Raw genomic sequence first — 20,716 nt, 5'->3', positions numbered from 1 at the left:
TCCTAATATCCAACCTAACCCTCCCCTGGCAGAGCTTGAGTCTGTGCCTCACGGAAAAGCATCATTTGGAATAAATGCTTTGTTATCCAGGAGCAGAGTGGTGGTTTAGAGCTGTTCCCTCTGCCCTCGGGGCACAGCAGGACAGTCCCTGCCACTGCCCCAAGCCACGGGAAATCATCATAGACTCACAGAATCAACCAGCTTGGAAGAGACCTCCAAGATCATCCAGTCCAACCCTACTGTGGTTACTAGACCATGGCACTAAGTGCCACATCCAGTCTCGTCTTGAAATAAATAAAACCAGAATTTCAGCTCATCTCAGTGATTTTTTGGCCATCCCCGACATCCCTCACCTTTCTTAATGCAACCTAAGTTTTGGGTTGGTTGATTGGGTTATTATGTTTTGAGGTGTTTTTTTGGTGGTTTTAGGGGTTTGCTGGGGTTTGGTTGGTTTTACTGCAAATAGCACGATTTAACTTGCAGCTGGTTCAATGTAAAGTGCTGCTTTATTGATAGCCTTAGGCCAGTGTCATTACAGTAACGGTGATGCTTTTTTCCTCCACTCTCTCCTCAGGTTGTTTTAAACATTTGAAAAGTTTCTAAGAATTTATAAAGCACTGCTGTAAGCTGTCAGAGGCAGTTTGGGGTGCCCATGGTACCAGCAGCAAAGTGCTGGTTTAAAAACTGGTGATTTATAGACACTAAAAAGTACTAATTAGGCAACTGGGCCTTACAGACACACTGGACTTTGGGAGGAAATGCTGTTTGCAGAGATAAAATCAAGTGTTTTAACAGCAGCTTCCACAGAACAGCAACTCAAAGCACACAGCTGAGTCCTAATAAGAGCTGATGCACAAGGTAGCTAAAAAGATCTGGAATTCCAAGGGGTTGTTCTCATTTCTGGCACTAAGCAATGGCAAATGAGTGCTGTGCATGTTAAAATGAACACCACTAGCAGGACAGTGACGTTCTCTGCTGTGAGCACATTTTATCCCACATCTCACCCTTCAGCTGACCATGACAATCCCTGTTTTCCAGCCCCATTTCATCTCTTTTTTTGTTCTAAGATGTCTTTCATTCCATGCCAAAACAAACAAACCCATACATGTGTTTAGTACAACTCTTGGGTTTGCATAATGCAAGTGAAACCTGCAAACTCCTTCCAGCCAGAGCAGCAGGACTGAGTTTTAGAAGCTTCAGCACTGCAGGGGAACACACTCCAATACTGCTTTTCTGTTGGAGAAAGGGTGGTCACACAACACCGTGAACAAGTGCATTTTCCTGCCCATGTCCCTACTATTCTACTTGGCTTAGTTAATTAGATTTGGAGTGTTCTTGGCTTATTATTTTTGCTACTCGTAAGGGGTTAATTTTTAGCCTAACTACAGGTTATGTCATAACCTTTTAGATCTCAAATCAGGAGAGAACTGGGATCATTTGTACTTTAGAGCTTACTTGGCTGGTACTGTGGAAAGGTTATCTTCTTTCACCTAGATTTTATTCTATAAACAGATTTTCTCTCTGAGCTTAGGCATTCTTAGACCAGTAACTAGTGGAAAAGAGAAGCTCCATACATATCTGCAAGTTAGCTGCAAACTAACGGTGAGGAGCAAGAGAAAACTTTATTCAGCATAGTCACACATAATAAAACCCCTAAAGTAAACAACTATTAAGTGTTGCTGCCCAGACCTTTCTGAGTTCTACTTTTCCTGACAGAAGTACAAAGAACACCCTGAAGCGTTTGATGATACACAAAGGCTTTGCCAAGATGTATCATCTTACCATAATTGGCAGCTCTGAACTTACCTGCTTAGGTTTGAAGGACTCACCCATGTTTTTATCCAGGCTGGAGCTGTTACAAAGCACAGCATTGTTTTAAGTTGAGAACACATGATGTCCAACGAATGCAGGTTGTCAGGTTTTGTTGTATGTAAATATTGTGTGTACACTCAGTGTTGTGCAGATCAGATGCAGAGGAATGGGTGTGCATGGAGGGCACCTGCAGTACTACATCTGTCACAGAATCACAGGATAATCAGAGCTGGAAGGGACCCTTGAGGGTCATCAGTCCAACTTTTGCACAGGACATCCCTGAGGATCACACCCTGTGCCTGAGAACATTGGCCAAACACTCCTGGAGCTCTGTCAGCCTTGGGGCTGTGACCACTGCCCTGGGGAGCTGTTCAGTGCCCAAACACCTCTGGGGGAAGAAGCATTTTCTAACACCCAGCCTAAACCTCCCCTGACACAAGTTCAGCCCATTCCCTCTGGTCCTTTGTTTCACAAAGAGCCCTCACTGTTCACAATTCAGCCACAAGACCAGAAGGCAACTTGTTGCCCAGGTGGGTTCTTGATTATCAGGAGAAAATTGGGATGAACACTACAGGAAGATGCTGAGAGCACCTGACAGCTTTGTACTGGGAACAATTTGAAAGAACTGTTATAAAACTTCCACCTTAAAAGCTATCAAAGACTTGATGTGAGCGAAACATTCTCATTGTGTGTGTGCAAATCAGGTGGTTTGCATTTATTTCTGGATTCCCTATGCAAACACATGTAAATGTGTTGTTTATTCTAGCATATACCTTGTGCCTGCCCTTCTTATGCTCTCTGGGATACATTCATACCATCTTACACAAACACATCTGACACCCTTCAGAAGAGGTTTGCCACATCTAAGAGGGTAACTTCAAAACAGCAGGTAACAATACATACAAATTAGTCCAGGGCTCTGTTAAGGAGATAAGAGTATGTGTTTCCTGCATATAAACTGCAGTGGTTGCTTTGTGAACTTGTATCCAACATTTCCAGGTGAAACAGCAGCTCAGAAACAGGACTTTTGTGTCTACTTATGCTTTTGAAGGCTGCTGTTAACATGTTAGAGCTGCCTCACAGAGAGAAACAACAAAACTACATCTTTTAAGCACCATAGAAGACAAGTGAGATAACTGTAGCCAACTCCTTATTTTTGGCTCTACATAACCACCCGAGCAGTGGTTTAGATAAAACCAAGCTACAAGCAGCTGCTGTGCTAATAAAAAAAGGAATCCTTTCCCAGCAGGACAGGCCCAACACTGTGCAGGTCTTAAAGCACTTCAGAGTTCTGACAGGCAGAGCCCTGGCCTAAGCAGTGGAGAGTTTCACATTTGATGCAGTCTGAGGTGGAACAGTGTATTAAATAACTCATCCTGGCAGAACTTGTCAGCCTTGCACTGGCTGACAGGGCTGTGTGTGGCCTGCAGCTTCTCAGACGTGGTGCTGCAGAGAAAGGAAGTGTTACACAAAAGCTGCATTCTCTCTGCTGTTCTCCCTCATCCCTTCTTTGTACAAGATCATCTTCTGCCTTTGTCTGTGTGTACATACAGCAGGGAAAAGCTCCAGTTTCTGCACCAGCCGTAGTCAGGACTTTGTGAAAACAGCTATTGGAACAGTCTGTAGATATAAGCTGCTGCTTACATTCCTCTCCTGTAATTCTACTGCTATAGAGACTGTTTGTTAAGACACTGAGTGTTTTGGGAGCACTCATAAACCAACCCAGCACATTTATAAACAAAGCTTTTTATTAATAAAATGTTTACACCTGGTTGTTTGGGTTTTTTTGCACAATACATCAGACTGGTAGTGATTTAGCATGTTATTACACTATAAAAGTTTATTATGAATGCTTAGGCTGAAAAGGCTGTTTACATTATGTCAAATCAACATGTCTTTATTTGCATTCTATGCACTACATGGGAGTGTAAGGATTCAACCAAAAAAAGGAGAGAACAAAAGCCTGGTTTTCCTCATTAGCATCTACAAACCAACAATACAGACAAACCTGTACACGCTCTCAGGACCAGCCCAAGAGAAGACTTTTTAAAAAAAAAAAAAAGTCTCAAAACATTCATAAGCTTGGGAATTCATCACTACAATATTTCGTCACTAGGAATCTGACTACACCTCATGCAGTGAAGCAATGGTTGGAAGTTTGTGCAGTTTACAGTGCTGCAAATGCTCTGCAACTTTGAGCGGCTTCAGTTTGAGTTAGTTAAGAGAGAATATCGTAAGAAGGCACAGACCTTTCAACCCTTGTCACAGGTTAACCCAATCCCACAAGGGAAAGGCAGAATGCTCTGAGGAGGGACAAGAATTGCTGACACAAAGGTTAACCTTCACACTTCATCTTACAGGCAAACAGTTATGACACTGCAGGAGCTAAATGCAGATCAGGTTATTTTTGTGTCCTGGACACACAAAGGTTCTTGTTTAGAAGAAACCTTTATTTTTTTCTTCATTGCATGGAGTGTGGGGGGTACAAGAGGGAAGATTGGCAGGAAGTGTCTCACAACTACAGAAATTGGGTCCATTTCTGTGCCTTAAATCAACTAACTCACGTCACAATGTCTGTGTTGGAGACACAACATTCTAAGAAAGGAAGTACAAAAAAAGGAAGTTAAAATACAGAAGAGTTTAGGAAAGCCTTACAATAAATTGCTCCTCCAGGTGAATGTGCTTTTAGTCTCCATTATGTGGTGTCATACAATCATGGCACAGGTCTCAGCTACTGAAATAGCTTCGTAAGGCTGAGGAATTACCATTTTCCTTACAAGTATTTGCTGCTGTGACTCCTAGAGAACCTTTGCAGCAAGAGAGACACTCACCACCTATTCTTGGCTAAATCCCATAAGGAAACAAAGAAGCAATTGTCAAGGAAACATCATGGATTTAATAGGAAATACATACGGTAACGTGAGTAGCAGTGAGGCAAGAGAGCAGTGACTCTACCTAGGTGTCAGTTACAGTGTCTTCAAGTGCAACAACTGGATGGAGTATCACACCCACACTGACAGGGCATGACAGAGTGGTGTCTCCTTCAGGAGAAGTAGCAGTTGGTTTGTTCAGCAATACATATGTGAAAACATCAACAGGAATGAAGCAAAGAAAACACCTTCTTAAAAGAATTTCCTTCACAAAGGTAATTTGCTCCTTGAATAAAGTTTCTAGTTAGTGTTTAGGCAAAAAATTTAAGAACCTCAACTTGCAGGATGATGCAACAGGAACAGCAAAATTGTTTCTGCTGAGAAGTCTTTACTCTAGATCAAGAGGACTCATCCTACTGCCTTGATTTTCCACAGAAAATAGGAAGCACCAAGTAACTCTAAGCCATTAGAACTTTCCCCAGTATTCATGAATGGCTGTTCGTGGCATGTGCATTCTGCCAACATTGTGGCAAACATTCAGGGTTGGGTGAGGGGAAATGGGAGGGGGAAGGAGGAAAAAGCTGACCCTGATCATTTTGAGATGTCAGAGCTCATCAGTTATCTTCAGATTTCAGGACAGTCTTATATCCCTTGAAAGATCTGATACTTCATGGATCAAGTTTGGTAATCCTTGTTTGATTTTCTCCAAGCTGTGCATTTTTGACTGTAGCTGAGCAAGAACTGGTTTGCATTCAGACTTTTGAGACCCTTAGAGTATCAGAAGGAGTTTTCAGAAACAAACATTGGTGTCAGAAAGTCTAAATAATTCTAGGCAAATATGTTTTGGCACCTGAATCATTGTATAACAAACAAAGATGTGGTTTCAAGCATATTTTTTTGCCAGGGAAAGCTAACATGATTTTTTTAGTCCTAGAACCTGTATTTCCATCTTACATTGGTAATTCACACCAACATCTTCTGTAAATCTTCTGACATCTCCCATCCCTAGGCTGTGATCTGCTCCTAGGGATGGGATCTGAACAGAAAACATTAACAGCTTCTTTAGAGAATTTTGTGCAGATTTTTAGAAGCTTAATTCCAAGCACACAATTCTCCTGCTCTCAGTAACTGACTGTGGTGTACAAACCATCTCAGGTCGCTGTAAAACAACTTCCTGTTGGAGAAGTTAAGAAAGTTTGTCCTTTTCTCTCACCCACGAACAGGTTTGAAGTGTTCAAGAGATAGGTGAAGCCTGTTTAGAAAATGAAAGGCTGTACAGAAACTGAAGTCAGTGAATTATTTAGGTTCTCCCAGTGTTTGAGATGATTTTCTCACTTCTCTGTAGCTACTGCTGCCCTAAGTGAGGTTCACTACAGGGTGAGCAGCTCCACTGTTCTGTCAGCTCCTGTCCTGTAAATCCTCAGTTCCCAAGAGCTTTGCAGATTGCTGACACAGCACCTCTCAAACAGACTACACCATCCTCAATGCACACCAAAGACTGTTCCACGAGAAAGTCATTCAAACATCACTGCTAAAGCTTCCTTTTCCAGCTAGTAATGTTACACTGGAACTTACCACTGATGTTAAGGAATGATTTAGGCTTAACAGTGTAACGAACAAATCCTGTTGAGGCCAACTTAAACCATGCAAGATATTCAGCCTGAATTACTTTTTGATAATTAAAATGAAGCTTGAACCACAAAAATTCAGCTCTCCCTCAAGCAAGTGAAAGGATTAGACTTCCAAATCAGTGAGCAGGCACTGTCTCCTCTGCTCTTACTCTCTTCCCAAGCATGTAAATAATCTTTCTGGAGCAGGCTGTTAGCACTGAATGTAAACCAACCATCAAAGACTCAAATCTGCATAAAACATCCTTCTAACCCATTAACTGTCTGATCCTGCAGCACCTGAAGGAAGGTCTCACTGCTGTCAGCAGCGATCTGAAGTGCATCTTTTGATTTGTTTCAACATGGACCTAGTAACAAAGTCTTTACCTTCTTGGCAACAGCAGAAGTTGTCAGAATTGTCTTAGAACTTTTCAAAGCACCTGTAACAGTTCAGAGTAGTTTGACTACTCCTGTTACTAAACATAAGCTTCCAGATATCACCTACTTGGGCATTTAGTTTGCCAGTTTTCAGCATGTATATAAAATATACTACAAAACTACCTATGGCACAGACCAGGAGCCTGGAGAGTCAGCTGAGAGACCCTTGTGATTTAGAGGATGGGTGAGAACACCTTCCAAGACTTGGGGAGCACACTCAGGTTGCTCCAAAGCTTAAGAACTAAACATTTATCAAAGTCTAATTTTGTCCAAATTTCTAGATTTCATAGGAAGGGTCTGGTGGTGTTCAGAAGAGTCATATTTTGTCTGTTAAAAAATGCTCTGGATCAATGATATGACACGTTTTTACATGTTACATTTTTCCACATATGATACTTTACCCTTCCAAACTCGTTTTGCAGCAATTCATCTGTGCCATGTGCTCTGGGATGGCCGTGCTGGGGAAGGGAGATTGGACCAGATGAGCCACTGTGTCCCTTCCAACCTGATCCAGTCTGGGACTGTGCACTCCCTTTGAGTATTTGAAAGTTTACTCTCTATGATGAGTTCCATTCATTAAACATAAAGATATGCTGGAATAAAACTTTAATCCTGAGCTTTTTTAACAACTTCTTAAGAGAAAAAGAGTTATTAAAAATGCAGCTGGAACAGTTGAACTCCAAACACTCTAATAGTGATGTATCTCCAAATAAGAGGAGCTATGTTAGGACCAAACAGAATCAGTTCCAGCAAGATGAAAGCAGATGGTCTGACAAATTGTTAATACAAAAGAAACCATTTTTCTCCAACAAAGATGAAACAATGAACATGTGCATTTCATCCAGAGAAGATGCTGCATTCCAGCTTCCAGCTAGGGCCAACTGATCAATAACTAGTCATCCTGACTCAAAGGGACTTACATCAGCTGCCTGTCACTGGGAATAGGTGTGTTAAAAAGCAGCCTCACTCCAGGGTTTGTGCTGGACAGTCTGAAGCACTGGCTATGACCATGGTTTCATTAACAGCAGTAAGTTCAGATCAGAACTGCAAAACAGAGAGGAAGTTGCATTTCTTGGGCTCTGTGTAAGCATGTAGCCTCTCCAACCGTGGCAAAGAGCATCAGTGACAATGCAGGGGAAGGAAAAGGAGTGACAAAAATGTTGTCATTAAATTTCATGGAAACATCCTGACCCATTCCAAAACCTCACAGGAACAGTTCACCTGTTTTGCTTCAGAACAGTCTCCAAGAATTTTCACTGACACAAACTAAGCTGAAGTACAAGTCCTTTCACTGCTTATGAACTTTCCTACATTTCCTCCAGAGAAAATCCTTGAGATGATAGAAAACCAGATTAAAACCAAAGAAAAAGCATCATCAACTTGACCTCATTTTGATACTAAAGCAAAACAGCATATTTCAGTATATATCCAAGCCTATTAAGCTCTTTTCTTCAAAAGTATAAAGTTTCTCACTAGTGCTGGCAGGAAACAGAAAGTACAAATAAATAAGATAGCAAAAATGGGTATGGCCAACCTATAGTTTAATGGAAAGCTTACTAAAACCAATGCAGGGTAAGCTAAACACTGGTTTGCTACAAGCCCTCACAGATGACAAACCCCAGGAACCAAGAGGTAATGATCTACATTACCACATGTCTCTTAAGGTTACTTCTTATTTCTATTTCTGTGCCCAAAGCAGGGAAGGTTGGGTGCAGCCCAGACCAAAGTCTGTGCAACAGACAGTCCTCATGCTGCACCAACAGCATTTATTGGCCCTTTCAAACAGGACTGAAAGAGAATTTCATCTGCCTCTGGATGAACTCATAGTGCCAATACCTAAAATGCAGGGAAAAAACACCCTGATGGAGATTCCCCAAGAGTTTATCCATAGGTGTGGAATGGAAGGAGTGTAGAAGATTGTATTATTTTTTACATAATTTATAATACTTTAAACACTGGTCTCATAAATATAATATGAACACTTTACACATGCCAAGCAATTAAAAAAGCTTTCCCCAAAAACTTGCAGGTCTTATCAGAACCACTGGCAGCATCTGTTTACAGCATCTGGTTTTAGTCAGTAACCACTTCATTTAGTCAGAACTATGACTAGGTTTGCTTCGACCAACATCTGAGTATTAAAAACCTTGTAGGAATAAAAAGATGCCTCTGAGCAGATCAGTTTGCCTTAAAGTGATTACAGTCAGCATGAAAAAAAGGATTGTCTGTGGTTTAAGGTCTGTTGCCTGTGTCCCCACCCCGGTGCATATCAGCTTTAAATAAAAAGTGCAAATGGGATTTGGGGACTGGATGGACTGATCTGCCTACTATTGATCTTCAGTTGCTTATTCTGTAGCCATCTCACACCAACTGTCCCATCAGACTTTGGATTAGCTACACTTCAATTGCAAATAAGGCTCACTGAAGAAAAGGAAGAAATGCCATCAACTTCCAGACTCCTCCCACCCCTGTGTCCCACGAAAGTGCTCATTTCCCTTTTTACCAAAACCCTCCTAAAACCTTGGTTACAAAACTATGAAACATTTCAGTTCTACCATCCATATAGCCACCTTCCTGTCAAGCAAGGCCAAAGAAAAGTGATGATGGATTCCCTTTGAATGCAAGAGATACCACACATTCTGCAAGTAAACAGACGGTTAGCACTGCAGTCTCTGCCACGAGTGAGCTGGTCCCTTTGGGGGGACCTCGGGTGTATGAACACCAGCAGGTAAGGATCTAAGACTGAGAATATAAACCCAACGTGAACTATGAACTTCCAAGACCACCTTACTGTATAAACAAGTTTGAGTTTCTAAGGGGTCAGTCAACAGCAGCTGCGCTTTGTCACCGAGGGCTGTCGCCGAAGTTTGAAGCCTTTACCACTCGACTGGGGGTTGGTGTCAGTTGATGGAATTCTGCGACCTACAGGGAGGCAGGAAAGAGAAATTTATAGCCAACGTTATACTTGAGAGTAATTCTAAGCATTCTGTGTGTGTTTTGTATACAAAAATGTGTCTAGAGCCAGCCAGCCATCATCAGGGCTGGCGTTCCTGCCTCGCAGGGTGGCAGAGACAGTCTGCATCGTGTCCGGGAGAGGTCTAGCTGCACAAAGGGAGAGTAGAGGCAGTTTGAAACTCATTTAGCAGTGTTTACACTTCATGCTCATCTAGCCTTGGACAGCTAAGCTGTAAAAGCACTCAGTGAATATATTCTGCAGGATGCAACACCATCTGGAACATCTTCATTGAGAACCACCATCTTGACCTGTATTTCCACCGATCACCTGCACTGGGCTTAGCTCAGAAGTGCTTGTTGAGAGCTGCTGTAGTCATCTCATCAGTCTTGAAAATTGACTGCTCCTGGTTGAGCATTCTTTTCTGAGGAGGATTTATGAATTTTCCCCCACATAATTTATTCAAGATCAATTTTAGAGAGCAACTATTGAGTCAGTAAATCAGGAAGCTCATCTACAGCACATACTTTTCCCATCAGCTTCAATGTATTCAACTGCTTATAAAGACCCTATTTTTTTCCCTGAAGTCTCAATGTTTCTGTAGTTAGCTCTTTTCACAGACAGGCTGACAGACCTGCACACTGGTGCTGCTACTTGTCACATACCCCCAAATAATACTGCATGGAATTCACTTTGGGGTACTGTCTGCTTTTTAGTCACATAAAAGTATTTGTCCCCACCATGAATGAGGCAGGAAAGATTTGCAGTTTAGTATTAAAAAGCCCCAAGGTATCACAAAACCACTTGTGGAAAATCTACACACAACAGTTGCTGTTCCCCATGCAGTAATCTGGCATGGATGAATTCCTGCATTTCTGAAAATGCTCTTTTTTTAGACTAAGTACAAACACTTAGAGTGAGAACTTGATTGTTTTTCTCAGGTATAGAGTTTGGATCTTCCTTTCCCTCCATAACCTTGGAAGTACTAATTGCAACATCCAGTAACAGACACAGTAAGATGACACTGACTTCTGACAGAAGTGTCCTGCTTGCATTTTATCCAGCAGCATCACAGGAGGCTTAAAATCGTTAGAAGGAATATTTAGAGGTCATCAGATGACCAGAAATTCATTCAGCTCATTTTGCAGTTTGTTGTTCATGTCTGACTGACAAATTTAAGTCGGTGTAACTCTCATCTAAATTGCACAAAAAGTAATAGAGAAGTCAAATTTCTACTTGAATTTCATGCAGAAGAAGTAACATTAACTGCTTCAATACTTACTAATTTCTATAAAGAGTTCATTAATGTTTATTGCATTTTTCGCACTCGTCTCTACAAATATTGCATGAATGGAATCTGCATAGTCTTTAGCATCTTTTTCCATGACTTCCCTGGAAAAACAAAGCAAAGAAAAACACGTAAATGCAAAAACTCCTCATTATCCAAAACCTGAAGGGACAGATTAAGCTTTTAAGTGTCCCCTACAATGAGGACTTTATATTTTACCTCTCTGGCACCCCAGAGCTCCCTCATGCTGAAGTGATGCTCATTCTTTACTCAATGCTGTCTCCCTGCCTTGAGCTATGAGCACAATCAGGAACTAACCAAGGCCTTAATCCATCTGACAACACTGCAGTGGAGTTTTGTCTTGAGTGCTCTAAGTGTAGGTCTGCAATCAATCATCATGTGGTGCATTATTCCTCACACACACATCAGCTCTAGATGCACTGAGAAGATCCTAAAGCATTAGCTCCAATGATCCAGTGCATCTCCTACAGCTGTTTACCAACCCAAGTATCTCCCAACACTGCACAGATCATTAGTACTTTCTGTGAAGCATGAAGATGTGGCTATAAAGAGGAACAACTTCATACTGAGCACACGACTAGAGCCCAGAAATGTATTAGTTATTCTGCACCCCACAGTAGGTAAGTTGATAATGTCATGTGTTTCCTTACACAACATGGAAAATCCAAACCCCAATAGGTGGAGAGAGCTCTGGACTACAGGTTGTATCACTTTACACAGGGTTTCTAGAAACCACAGGCTACTTGCAGTAACAAGGGACTTGAGGATATCAAGACAATAGACTTTGGATCAGTGACTCAGACATTGGCCCTGAATAAAGTAGAGGGAATCTTGCTCATTAGCTCCAATAGCAGTGTTTGCATAATTTATGATGCACCTAGGCACCAACAACTAAGCCTTGAGACTGAACACTGCATTCCCTTACATTTGTCTTCTAAGTAATTTTATGCTGTATTTCCTTTCAGGGACATACTCCTAACAAAAGTTCGAGCTCGCTAGATAAGTGCTATGTATTAACAATTTGAAACACTATGCTAAGAACCACCTTTGCAGTGGTTCTCTGAACACAGAACCATCTGTCTCCTCTGAGACACCAGCTGTGATAGCTTTTCCACTGAAACCTAAACCCAAGAAGTTTACACACACCTTCTTTCTGAATTTTGGCTCATTTAACCAGGACATCAATTAAAAAAGCCTTCTTTTGTTTTCAGTACATGCCTTCTTCAAAGTTTGGCTCTTCATAAAGTTTCTCAAGAACCTTTCCTGCTCCCATTCCAGCCACAGCCAATTCCAGCCCAATATTTAAGCAGGGAAGGAAGGCACCTGAACAAGCAAGACAGAAAACCCTACACAATGCTTTCCAACAGGCTTCATGTTTTTCCTGACAAAATGAGGTGCTACAGACGGACAGAGGCACTTCTTATAAAGTGAGGTAAACAGCTTCTATTACACTATAGTTTCACAGGCAGTTTAGGTTTGTGTAACTTGGCACTGCCAGCAGCAAAGGTAATCCTGTCTCCCTGTAAACTGCTCATTCCTAACCCTGCTATCCCCACTCCGTTATGCCAGCGAGTGTTCATGGTGTGAGAAAGATAAATACACTTGGATCAGTTTTCCTTCTCTTAAAGGGTTAGTTTTAATCTGGATCCATTTTACAGCCCAATTTACTGCCCAATCACACACATACTCACACAGCACAGGGGGAGGAAGTGGGCAAGACCATCCCAGGGCAGGCTAACCAAACCTTCTGACAGCAGAAACAGCTAGAGCAAAACAGCTGAAATTGTTCTGTATCTTTCAGCTGCTCTCAAGTCTTAAAACATTTAGCACTATGAGCAGAAGGGAAAAATCTCCAAACTGACAATGGTTGTTTACCTTACATCATTGAGATCACACTTATTTCCTGCAATAGCTACAACAATGTTGGGAGGTCCATGCTGGCGAAGCTCTTTAACCCAATTCTTTAACGTCGAGAAAGTTTCCTGGTGTGGGGAGGAAAAAAAAAGGAAGGAATTAAGAGTAAGAACTGGCCCATGACACAAAAATACCCCTCAAAATTGTACGTCTTACCTCTTTTGTGATGTCATACACTATAATTGCTGCTGCTGAGCCTCTGTAATACATCGGGGCTAGTGCACGGAACTGAAAGACAGACACAGACATTGTGACTCATCTTCCACTCACCTCCAGGATTTCATTATCACTACTATTAAAGAAAGTGAGAACTGGCTTTAAAGCTCCTATTCGTGGAAAACATTTCTTTACAGTTACAACAAGTCTGTGCAGCAGAGTAAATAAACTCCCAGGAAGGCAGTTCCACACAGGCCGACAGGTAGTTTGGGGATCAGTAAACACCTACTGTAAACAGCAGAAACTCAAACCTGACCCTATTTAGATTAGATTAGAATCTCTCCCTTCAGAAATTGTAGATTATACACAAACATGCTGGATGTATGTTCAGCTCTGAACACCAAGCAAGGGGAAAAGTAGAGGAAGAAGCAAGTTCAGTTTTGACTCAGACAAATTTTGCTTTGGGGCAAAAAATTCACAAAGCCTAGTTCATACCAATGCTGACCTGAAATGATCAGAGGTTGGTGTCAACCTCCAGCCCATATATCAATCATGGCACTCTTAATTGCTAGAAATGTTGATTTCTGCATAATCTAACCCATGGCTTTAAGGATTTCACCTCAGTTTTCTCCTCCAAAGCACATTTCAAACTCCAAACTGCAAAAGCCACAACCGTGTGACCTGTGGCAAGCAAAGCTTTAAGGAACACAGTGGACAGCAAAAGGCTGCAGTGATTCACTTGTGATTTTTAGAATCAAATCTACAGCAGGCCTGGCTGCAGGGCATAAACCAGGCCTGTGCTTCTGCAGTGACAGTGTTACAAACCCAGGACTGAGGAAAGTGATAAAGCACAAAACCAGCAATAAAGCCTTCTTAAAACACTGTGATAGTCTGCCAACTTAAAAAGAAACAAAGCAATTAATCCTGCAACCAAACCTCTGCATTTTGAGAGTGAACTGCATGGATTGCTTCAAAGCAAGCACATTGATTTCAAGCTTTTGTGCATCTTATTACTCAGGGTAAAAATAATGAATTGAATTCAGTTTTTCATAAAGGCTTATTCAGGTCTAATGAAATCCCAATTTCCTTTTGCTCAGTACAGTTCAACTGAGAGCAATATTATAAATCATAAAAATCTTGCTATAAAGCACAATTCCAGACCATTTCCATTTGGCTCTCAAATTCTGTTTTGAAAAATAGGATTTTGAACACGAAGTTCAGAATATAAAAATATTTAATAGCGGGCAGGGGAACCATGGGCAGGCTCTCAGTGCACATGGGGATGTAATCCCTCTCTTCCTCCTGAGTACTAAAATGTACAGGGAAACATATTTGGTAAACCACCACTTGGCCTGGTTGCAGCCTGGCTTTTTGATTATTTGACTGTTTACATTGGGAATAAACCAACCTTCACTTGCTGATTTTGTCTTACTCTCATTTCCTGTCTGCTAACACTTAGATACTTTTTTCCACCTTAAGAGCAGTCGGCAGATAAAATATATTAACAAAACAGATGTTACCAGAAACACTTAAATTTTCCTTTTGCAGTTTTTCCAAAGACTTCAGCTTGCCCTCCAGCCTCCAGGGTGTGTTTTGACAGAATTATTACAGCAGCATCATGTAATTAGCCAAAGAAACTCAAATCTGTTAGTAAGGAGGCAAAAATCCTAATTGCTGTAAGTAACCTCCTATCAAATTTGCTCGGTGTAGAAGAAATGAGGGAAGAAACAAGGTGTGTGCGTGCAGGGAATAAGCTGTGTGATGGGAGTTAGTGCACATTCCCACCTCTGGAGTGACACTGGACACCCACACCTGAAGCCATGGAGAACAAGAGGTTGCCCAGTGCAGTGTTTGCTGCTGGGCTCTAGAAATGGGAAATAGCAAATGCTCCTCAGGAAGGCAGGACCACAGATTCCATGCATTCTGCATCACAGCTCAGCAGAGACATTTAACTCCAAGACTGGTGTGGACATTTGTGCATTCCAGATCACCAGGGAGGAGATCCTGTTCATAATTCCTCATCAGATGTGTTGCATGACCAGAGACCTGTGCTAGAGCTATCAGGGCAAGGCAGGTATACAGACCATCTGTGACTAGCAGGATGTGATAGTGCTGTTCTGGAGAAAGAAGTATCTGGGAAGACACTGGCAGCATTCCAAAGCAAACATCCCTGCTCACATTTCACTGGTTATACTGGGGTCTCACAGTGACTTCACTCAGGTATGGAACATTAGCTTCACAGGTATCACAGCTCCTGGGTCAGAGCCCTGTGAGACATCTTTCCTTTTCTGATTTCAATAGAGATATCATACAAGTTGTGTGGAAGACAATTAAAGAGGTATCACTCAGAGACTAAAAATAGACCAGGAACATGCTGGTCACGTAGAGAGATGCTTCCTCAGATTGTAGTGTGCTGAATCCGAATTACAGTGTCCTCCCATTGCTTGCAAACACGGTTCAAGTGAACAGGATGGATTGCTAATATGTAATGGATGTTCCCTGCCAAGTTGTGGCAGGCATGTTTATAAAGCTTTCCATTTCAGAGTACCAGCCCCTAAAAATGCATACTCTGCCTCTCAGAATATCACATTCCAGCACCAACATTCCAGAACGGGCTAGGATGTTCACTTAAACTATTTACAGCAACTGCTGACTGACTGCTAGTAAGGCAGGACTCAAGATAGTTGTGATAACATGGATACTATTGGACATATTCCTGGGAAACATCCCTGGCAACATCAGTTTGCTTTGTATGGTGCTGTTGGAAGGAAAGAAATTGTCATTCAAAATCTACAGCACTGAAATGCAACACAAATAACATGAGTTGATGTCTAGCCACGAAGGCTGGTATTGAGCTAAAAACCTGGAAAGTCAGTTCCACCAGGGACCCAAAAGGTCAAGTGACCCTGGACAGGGATGACTGAGCCTTCAGGAGCTGTTTGTTTACTGTTATTGGGGGTGGTTCTGAGGATATTGGGGGCTGTTTCTCAAGGCAGTCCTGGAAAAACAGCACAGCTGCATTTGGCAGTTGTTAAGCTAAAGTAATAGCCCAACCTTTGTTACAGTTAGCTCACAGCCTAAATCAACTCCTTGTGAGTAACTGACAGCAGTCAAGGAAATGCAAGAATAAGCACAGTCAATAGAGCTACTGTAACTTCTACCACTGTTACTAGTGATCCACAAACAAGCAAGTTCACTAGCAAAGTCTTCCCTTGAAATTCCAAGTAAAAATCTTAGCTTTTGCTGCCTCCCCTCAGAACTACATGTGCTGCAGGGATCAAAATCCCAAACTACCAAACTGAGATGTAAATTTCCAAAGATTCCTTGACATCACTTCCAACACCATCAGATTTGGTAAGTCAAACTTGACAAAACAATAGAAGAGCAGTTATCACCTGCAGCATGGCTTGAAACTCTGCTTTGGAAAGCCTAAATCTGGATTCTACTCATTTATAACCCCAACAGTGGAGCTAACAGAATGTGTATTTTTCCAGAATCAGGGCTCTACTTGTCCTATGAAACATCACTCCTTTCACTGGGATTCTCATGCTGGCAGCTGCACTGCCTGCAAATATTGCACTTGAGTGTTTACAACTCAACTGGAGTTGGTACTAGAGCAGCTGCTGCCTTCCCCCCCAGCCCAGCCTGGTTTTCTTTGGAAAGAGAATTCCCTTCCAGTGAAATCTAAACCTCCCTAAGCTTCTCTTCTTATGTCAAAATCCTTAACTTTATCCTTTAATCATGGTAACAGTAAAAAATAAAATAATCTACAGCAGCCACATCTTGACAGGAACCTGCATAAAAACAATTGTTCTGATAACTGTTTGTAAAACTAGATCACATTGGGACTTCCAGGGGCAGAGATGAAGACCAACCCAAGCTCTAGCCACACTGTCACCAGATATTGACTCTACTCACCCTCTCCTGTCCAGCTGTATCCCAAATTAGGAATTTATGCAGCTCATTTTGATACTGTACAGTCTTGGTCATAAATGAGGCTCTGGAAAAAAACAAATGGAGAATATAAATATGTCCTTAGAACATTCATTACCACCATGAACTTTCAAAGAGGTTTACATTCCAATAAAAGTGCTTTGCTCACACACAAAGTGATGAAGACTTTCAGACATAAAGGCTGAAATCAGAGAATGAAATTTCCTTTCAGACACTGAAATTCAACTAACAAAATGCAACATGAGTGGAAATTATAGGTTTTCATTGTTCATAAATAAGCTCTTGATAAACACACAGGATGTATGACCAAAACCCCCGGAAAGGTCAGTCTTTTAACAACATTCTTCCTGAATGGAGGAATCACCACAGCAAATCACTGAAGTGTATACTGGAACCTTCCAGAGGGAAATAGGTCAATTCCTTTCCCTTTGTATCAGCTTTTTCTATCTCTGTACTAACATTCAGATAAATGCTGGAAGGTCCATACTTGGGAATAAAATATGGGAGATTCCTGTATTGGTAGGTGTTAAGAGGACAGGGAAATCAATAATGAGTAACCTGCTTGTTGTCTGCACTGATTACAGATCCCAAATCCTCTCTGTCATTATATACTTCAGTTTGCAGAGGCTCTTGGACTTCCAGAAGACAAGAAAATCTCTCCTATGTTCCATCTGCTTCCCCTCCCCACCCCCAAATTCTAGGAGTTTTGCAGTACAATATTTGCAAAGTACTTTTATGCTTTACTGGATCTGCTCTAGATGAATCAATGTATTTCCCACAAACACAAATTCACAGACCTAATGTCTTACAAGAGGGAGTTCTTTGCTCTATCTATTACCTGTAGGCACAGTTTTTACCAGAAAAGCCACACACAGCATTCAAATCCTTGTAGAGTTGGAACTACAGATGCCACAATTATTTTAAGCAGGTGAGGTCCTACATTATGATCCTGAACACCTTTTGTATGATTAATTCCTGCCACTTGAAAATACTACAGACTTCCAAACTTGTTTCACTGTGAGTTCTGGACAGGATTCTGGAGAGATCTGAGCTTCTTACAGTACTCCAAGCTTGTTGTACAGTCAGAGTATGACAGCCGAGTCTTTCAGCATCATGGACAACATTAAACACCTGAGCTCAAAACTCTGAACTACAGCTTAGCTTGAATCTTAAGTACCATCAGGACACAGATTTTAATGATGCCCCTGGCATTGTTACAGTTAACGTAACTGGAGTCTTTGGACATGACTCAATGTTGTAGGAGGACAAACAGCATTTACATTTAAAAAACAAAAGGAAAAGGAGCAGTCACAAAATGCTTTCAACTGCTAAGAGGTTACCCTTCTCCCCATTCCTTAAGCCCAGATCATCTGCCAATTAGGACAACAATCTCCAAAGTTGATTAGTCTTTTAAGAAGCCAAATTGCAGCATCCCCAAAAGGAAAGGGTCTAATTGCAGTGCATTTCAACACGGTTAACTAGGTGATACGTTTCTGCAATGAGTATAGAGTGATGGGAGCATCTGCTGTACTCTGCAGTACCCAGCACATACAACACAATCAAAACAGGAAAAAAAGCATAAGTGAATTCAGTTGTTTTGATATGAAAAATATATATATATATATACACACACTGGTTAAATGTGTCCTCAGCATCCTGAGAGGACCAAAGTTGCAGAATTCTGACAGGGCTTCTGCAACCTGAGTGATAAACATTCACAACAACAAAGTGTGATTGCTCAGATAACTCTGAGAGGATTGAAAACAGGACAGGAAACAAGATTGCATCTCATGAACTCAAAGACCCTGGAGTAAGGTCAAAACATTCTCAGCTTTAGGTTCTATAAGATGCTCAAAACTCCTCTTTAATCCTTACTTTGGTGTTTCCACCTCCTAATAATAAAAGCAAGGTCTAGGAAAAAAAAGCCAAAATTAATTTGCTTCACATTTTGAGAGTGTCTGAAGCTTCACACAATTATTTATACTAATAAAGCAAACTCCCAAGTCCTCAGACTGGTGAATGGTCTTGTTAAGATGTTAAAAGTTAAGATTTTCAGTCTGTCACTTCAAGCAAGTATACCAATCTCAATACTGCCTTTAAACCAGTGAAGTTCTACTCTACACAGCAGCCTTGTTACCACAATGGCTAACACCTTCCAACAGCACCTGAACTCCCTGCACAGCAGCTGCTGTAGACATTCCCCTGGGAAGACATGTGCCTGTGATCTCTTTGGGTTCCTGCCTTCAAACACAGAGGTGCTACATTGGAGAGAGAAGAGAAAGGGAATCAACCCACACACCACAGTCAGAAAACTACCAGACTAAAAGAAACTGTGGAGGGAAATCAACAAGATTTGATGCAGGTCATTCCTCTGCTAACAGGGAAATTTGTACCCTATTGCCTACAGAACATCTTGCGATTCAGTATTTCCACCCAAAAAGAGGGGGTGTAAGGGAAAACAGAGATATGGGCCCCCCAGTTTTTTAAAGGGACAGGATGAGACAACTGCTCTTTATCAGCACATCTTTTTGGTCAGAGCTGTAGCAGAGCCTGGGTGACACCTGGGACAGGAAACTGCACTGACACCCCCACAGACTTCTCGGCACCCTGCGAAATTGTGTCCTCCTGTAAGTCAAGAGTTACTTCTGACCAAAGCAGCCCAGGTGGCACTTGCACACCTAAATAAGAGAGCAAACAAAAATCCAACCACTCCGAGAATTCCTTGCCCTGCCTTCTATCCATCTGAAGATCTGAGCACAGTGATGTTGCTCCTCTGAGGCTCAATGTTCAGATATGCTCCATACCTGAGTCCAACTGCATCAACAGCTTCATCAGGGACTTGTGTGTGTGTGCACTGCATACAGATGTGTAACATCTGAACCAATCCATGGGGAGAACTACAACCTGAATCCATGCGTTAACTACCTTCACAAACCTAGGAGACTTGGTACTGGACTTGTGTCTTTACAAAGCAATCATGCAGTTGCATCATGATTAGACTCTGACACTTCAGGGCACAAGCAAACCTTGTTTTCCCTTTAGCAGAAGGATCTGTAGTGTGATTTACTCACTGTCAGCTTCAATTAACAATATAAAATGGGTCCAGACCTCACACATGACAGTGGAAGCTGCAGGAGTGCTGAGAACACTCCTACGTGTCCTAAGGTACCCCAGAGCTTCATTAAGGCTGCAGCAATGTTTATTACCACATTTAGCTGCCACACACGAAGAATCCCCAAGTGATCTGCTGAGATAATTTCACTTCATCCTTCAATAAACCACATTTATTGAGCTATTTTCTTACCCTATTGTTGGGTTGATGTTGGGATCAAAACTATCTTCTACAAATCTCCACACAATGCTGGATTTGCCCACACCAGTGTCCTAAAAAAGAAGAGAAACAGGTGAAAGTGACATTAGTTGCTATAAACAGAGGATTTTTCTGTCCTCAAATCTTGCAGTACACTGTGAGGAACAACACATTCCTGCAGAGAATCTCAGAGAAGTTAGATTCTGAAATGCCTTATTATTTAGTAGAAATTACCATATTATATTTATTCAGGTATTATATTTAGTAGAAAAATTGAAGGTCTGAGACAAGGTACAGTTTCCTAAGCAAAATGATTACAATTTTTTATGAAGCACTATAAAAAATTTTGCATTCATCCTATAATTGTTATCAAACTTTGCTTTCCCAGAGCTA

General features: G+C 41.5%; 1 protein-coding gene across 1 annotated transcript; it reads right to left on the bottom strand.

Annotated features, from left to right (window-relative positions):
- Nucleotides 1–9,426: 9,426 nt before the first annotated feature.
- On the bottom strand, nucleotides 9,427–20,430 carry RAB22A (RAB22A, member RAS oncogene family). The gene is given in 6 exon segments (XM_009072646.1): nucleotides 9,427–9,649; nucleotides 10,963–11,072; nucleotides 12,865–12,971; nucleotides 13,060–13,131; nucleotides 16,978–17,059; nucleotides 20,318–20,430. Coding segments are annotated over 6 exon segments (582 nt in total). The 3' UTR covers nucleotides 9,427–9,551.
- Nucleotides 20,431–20,716: the final 286 nt, after the last annotated feature.

This window comes from Acanthisitta chloris, unplaced genomic scaffold (assembly GCF_000695815.1).
Source record: "Acanthisitta chloris isolate BGI_N310 unplaced genomic scaffold, ASM69581v1 scaffold14554, whole genome shotgun sequence".
Lineage (NCBI taxonomy): Eukaryota > Metazoa > Chordata > Aves > Passeriformes > Acanthisittidae > Acanthisitta > Acanthisitta chloris.
Note: the sequence above shows the minus strand (reverse complement) of the source record. Positions and strands in the feature narration are given on the sequence as shown.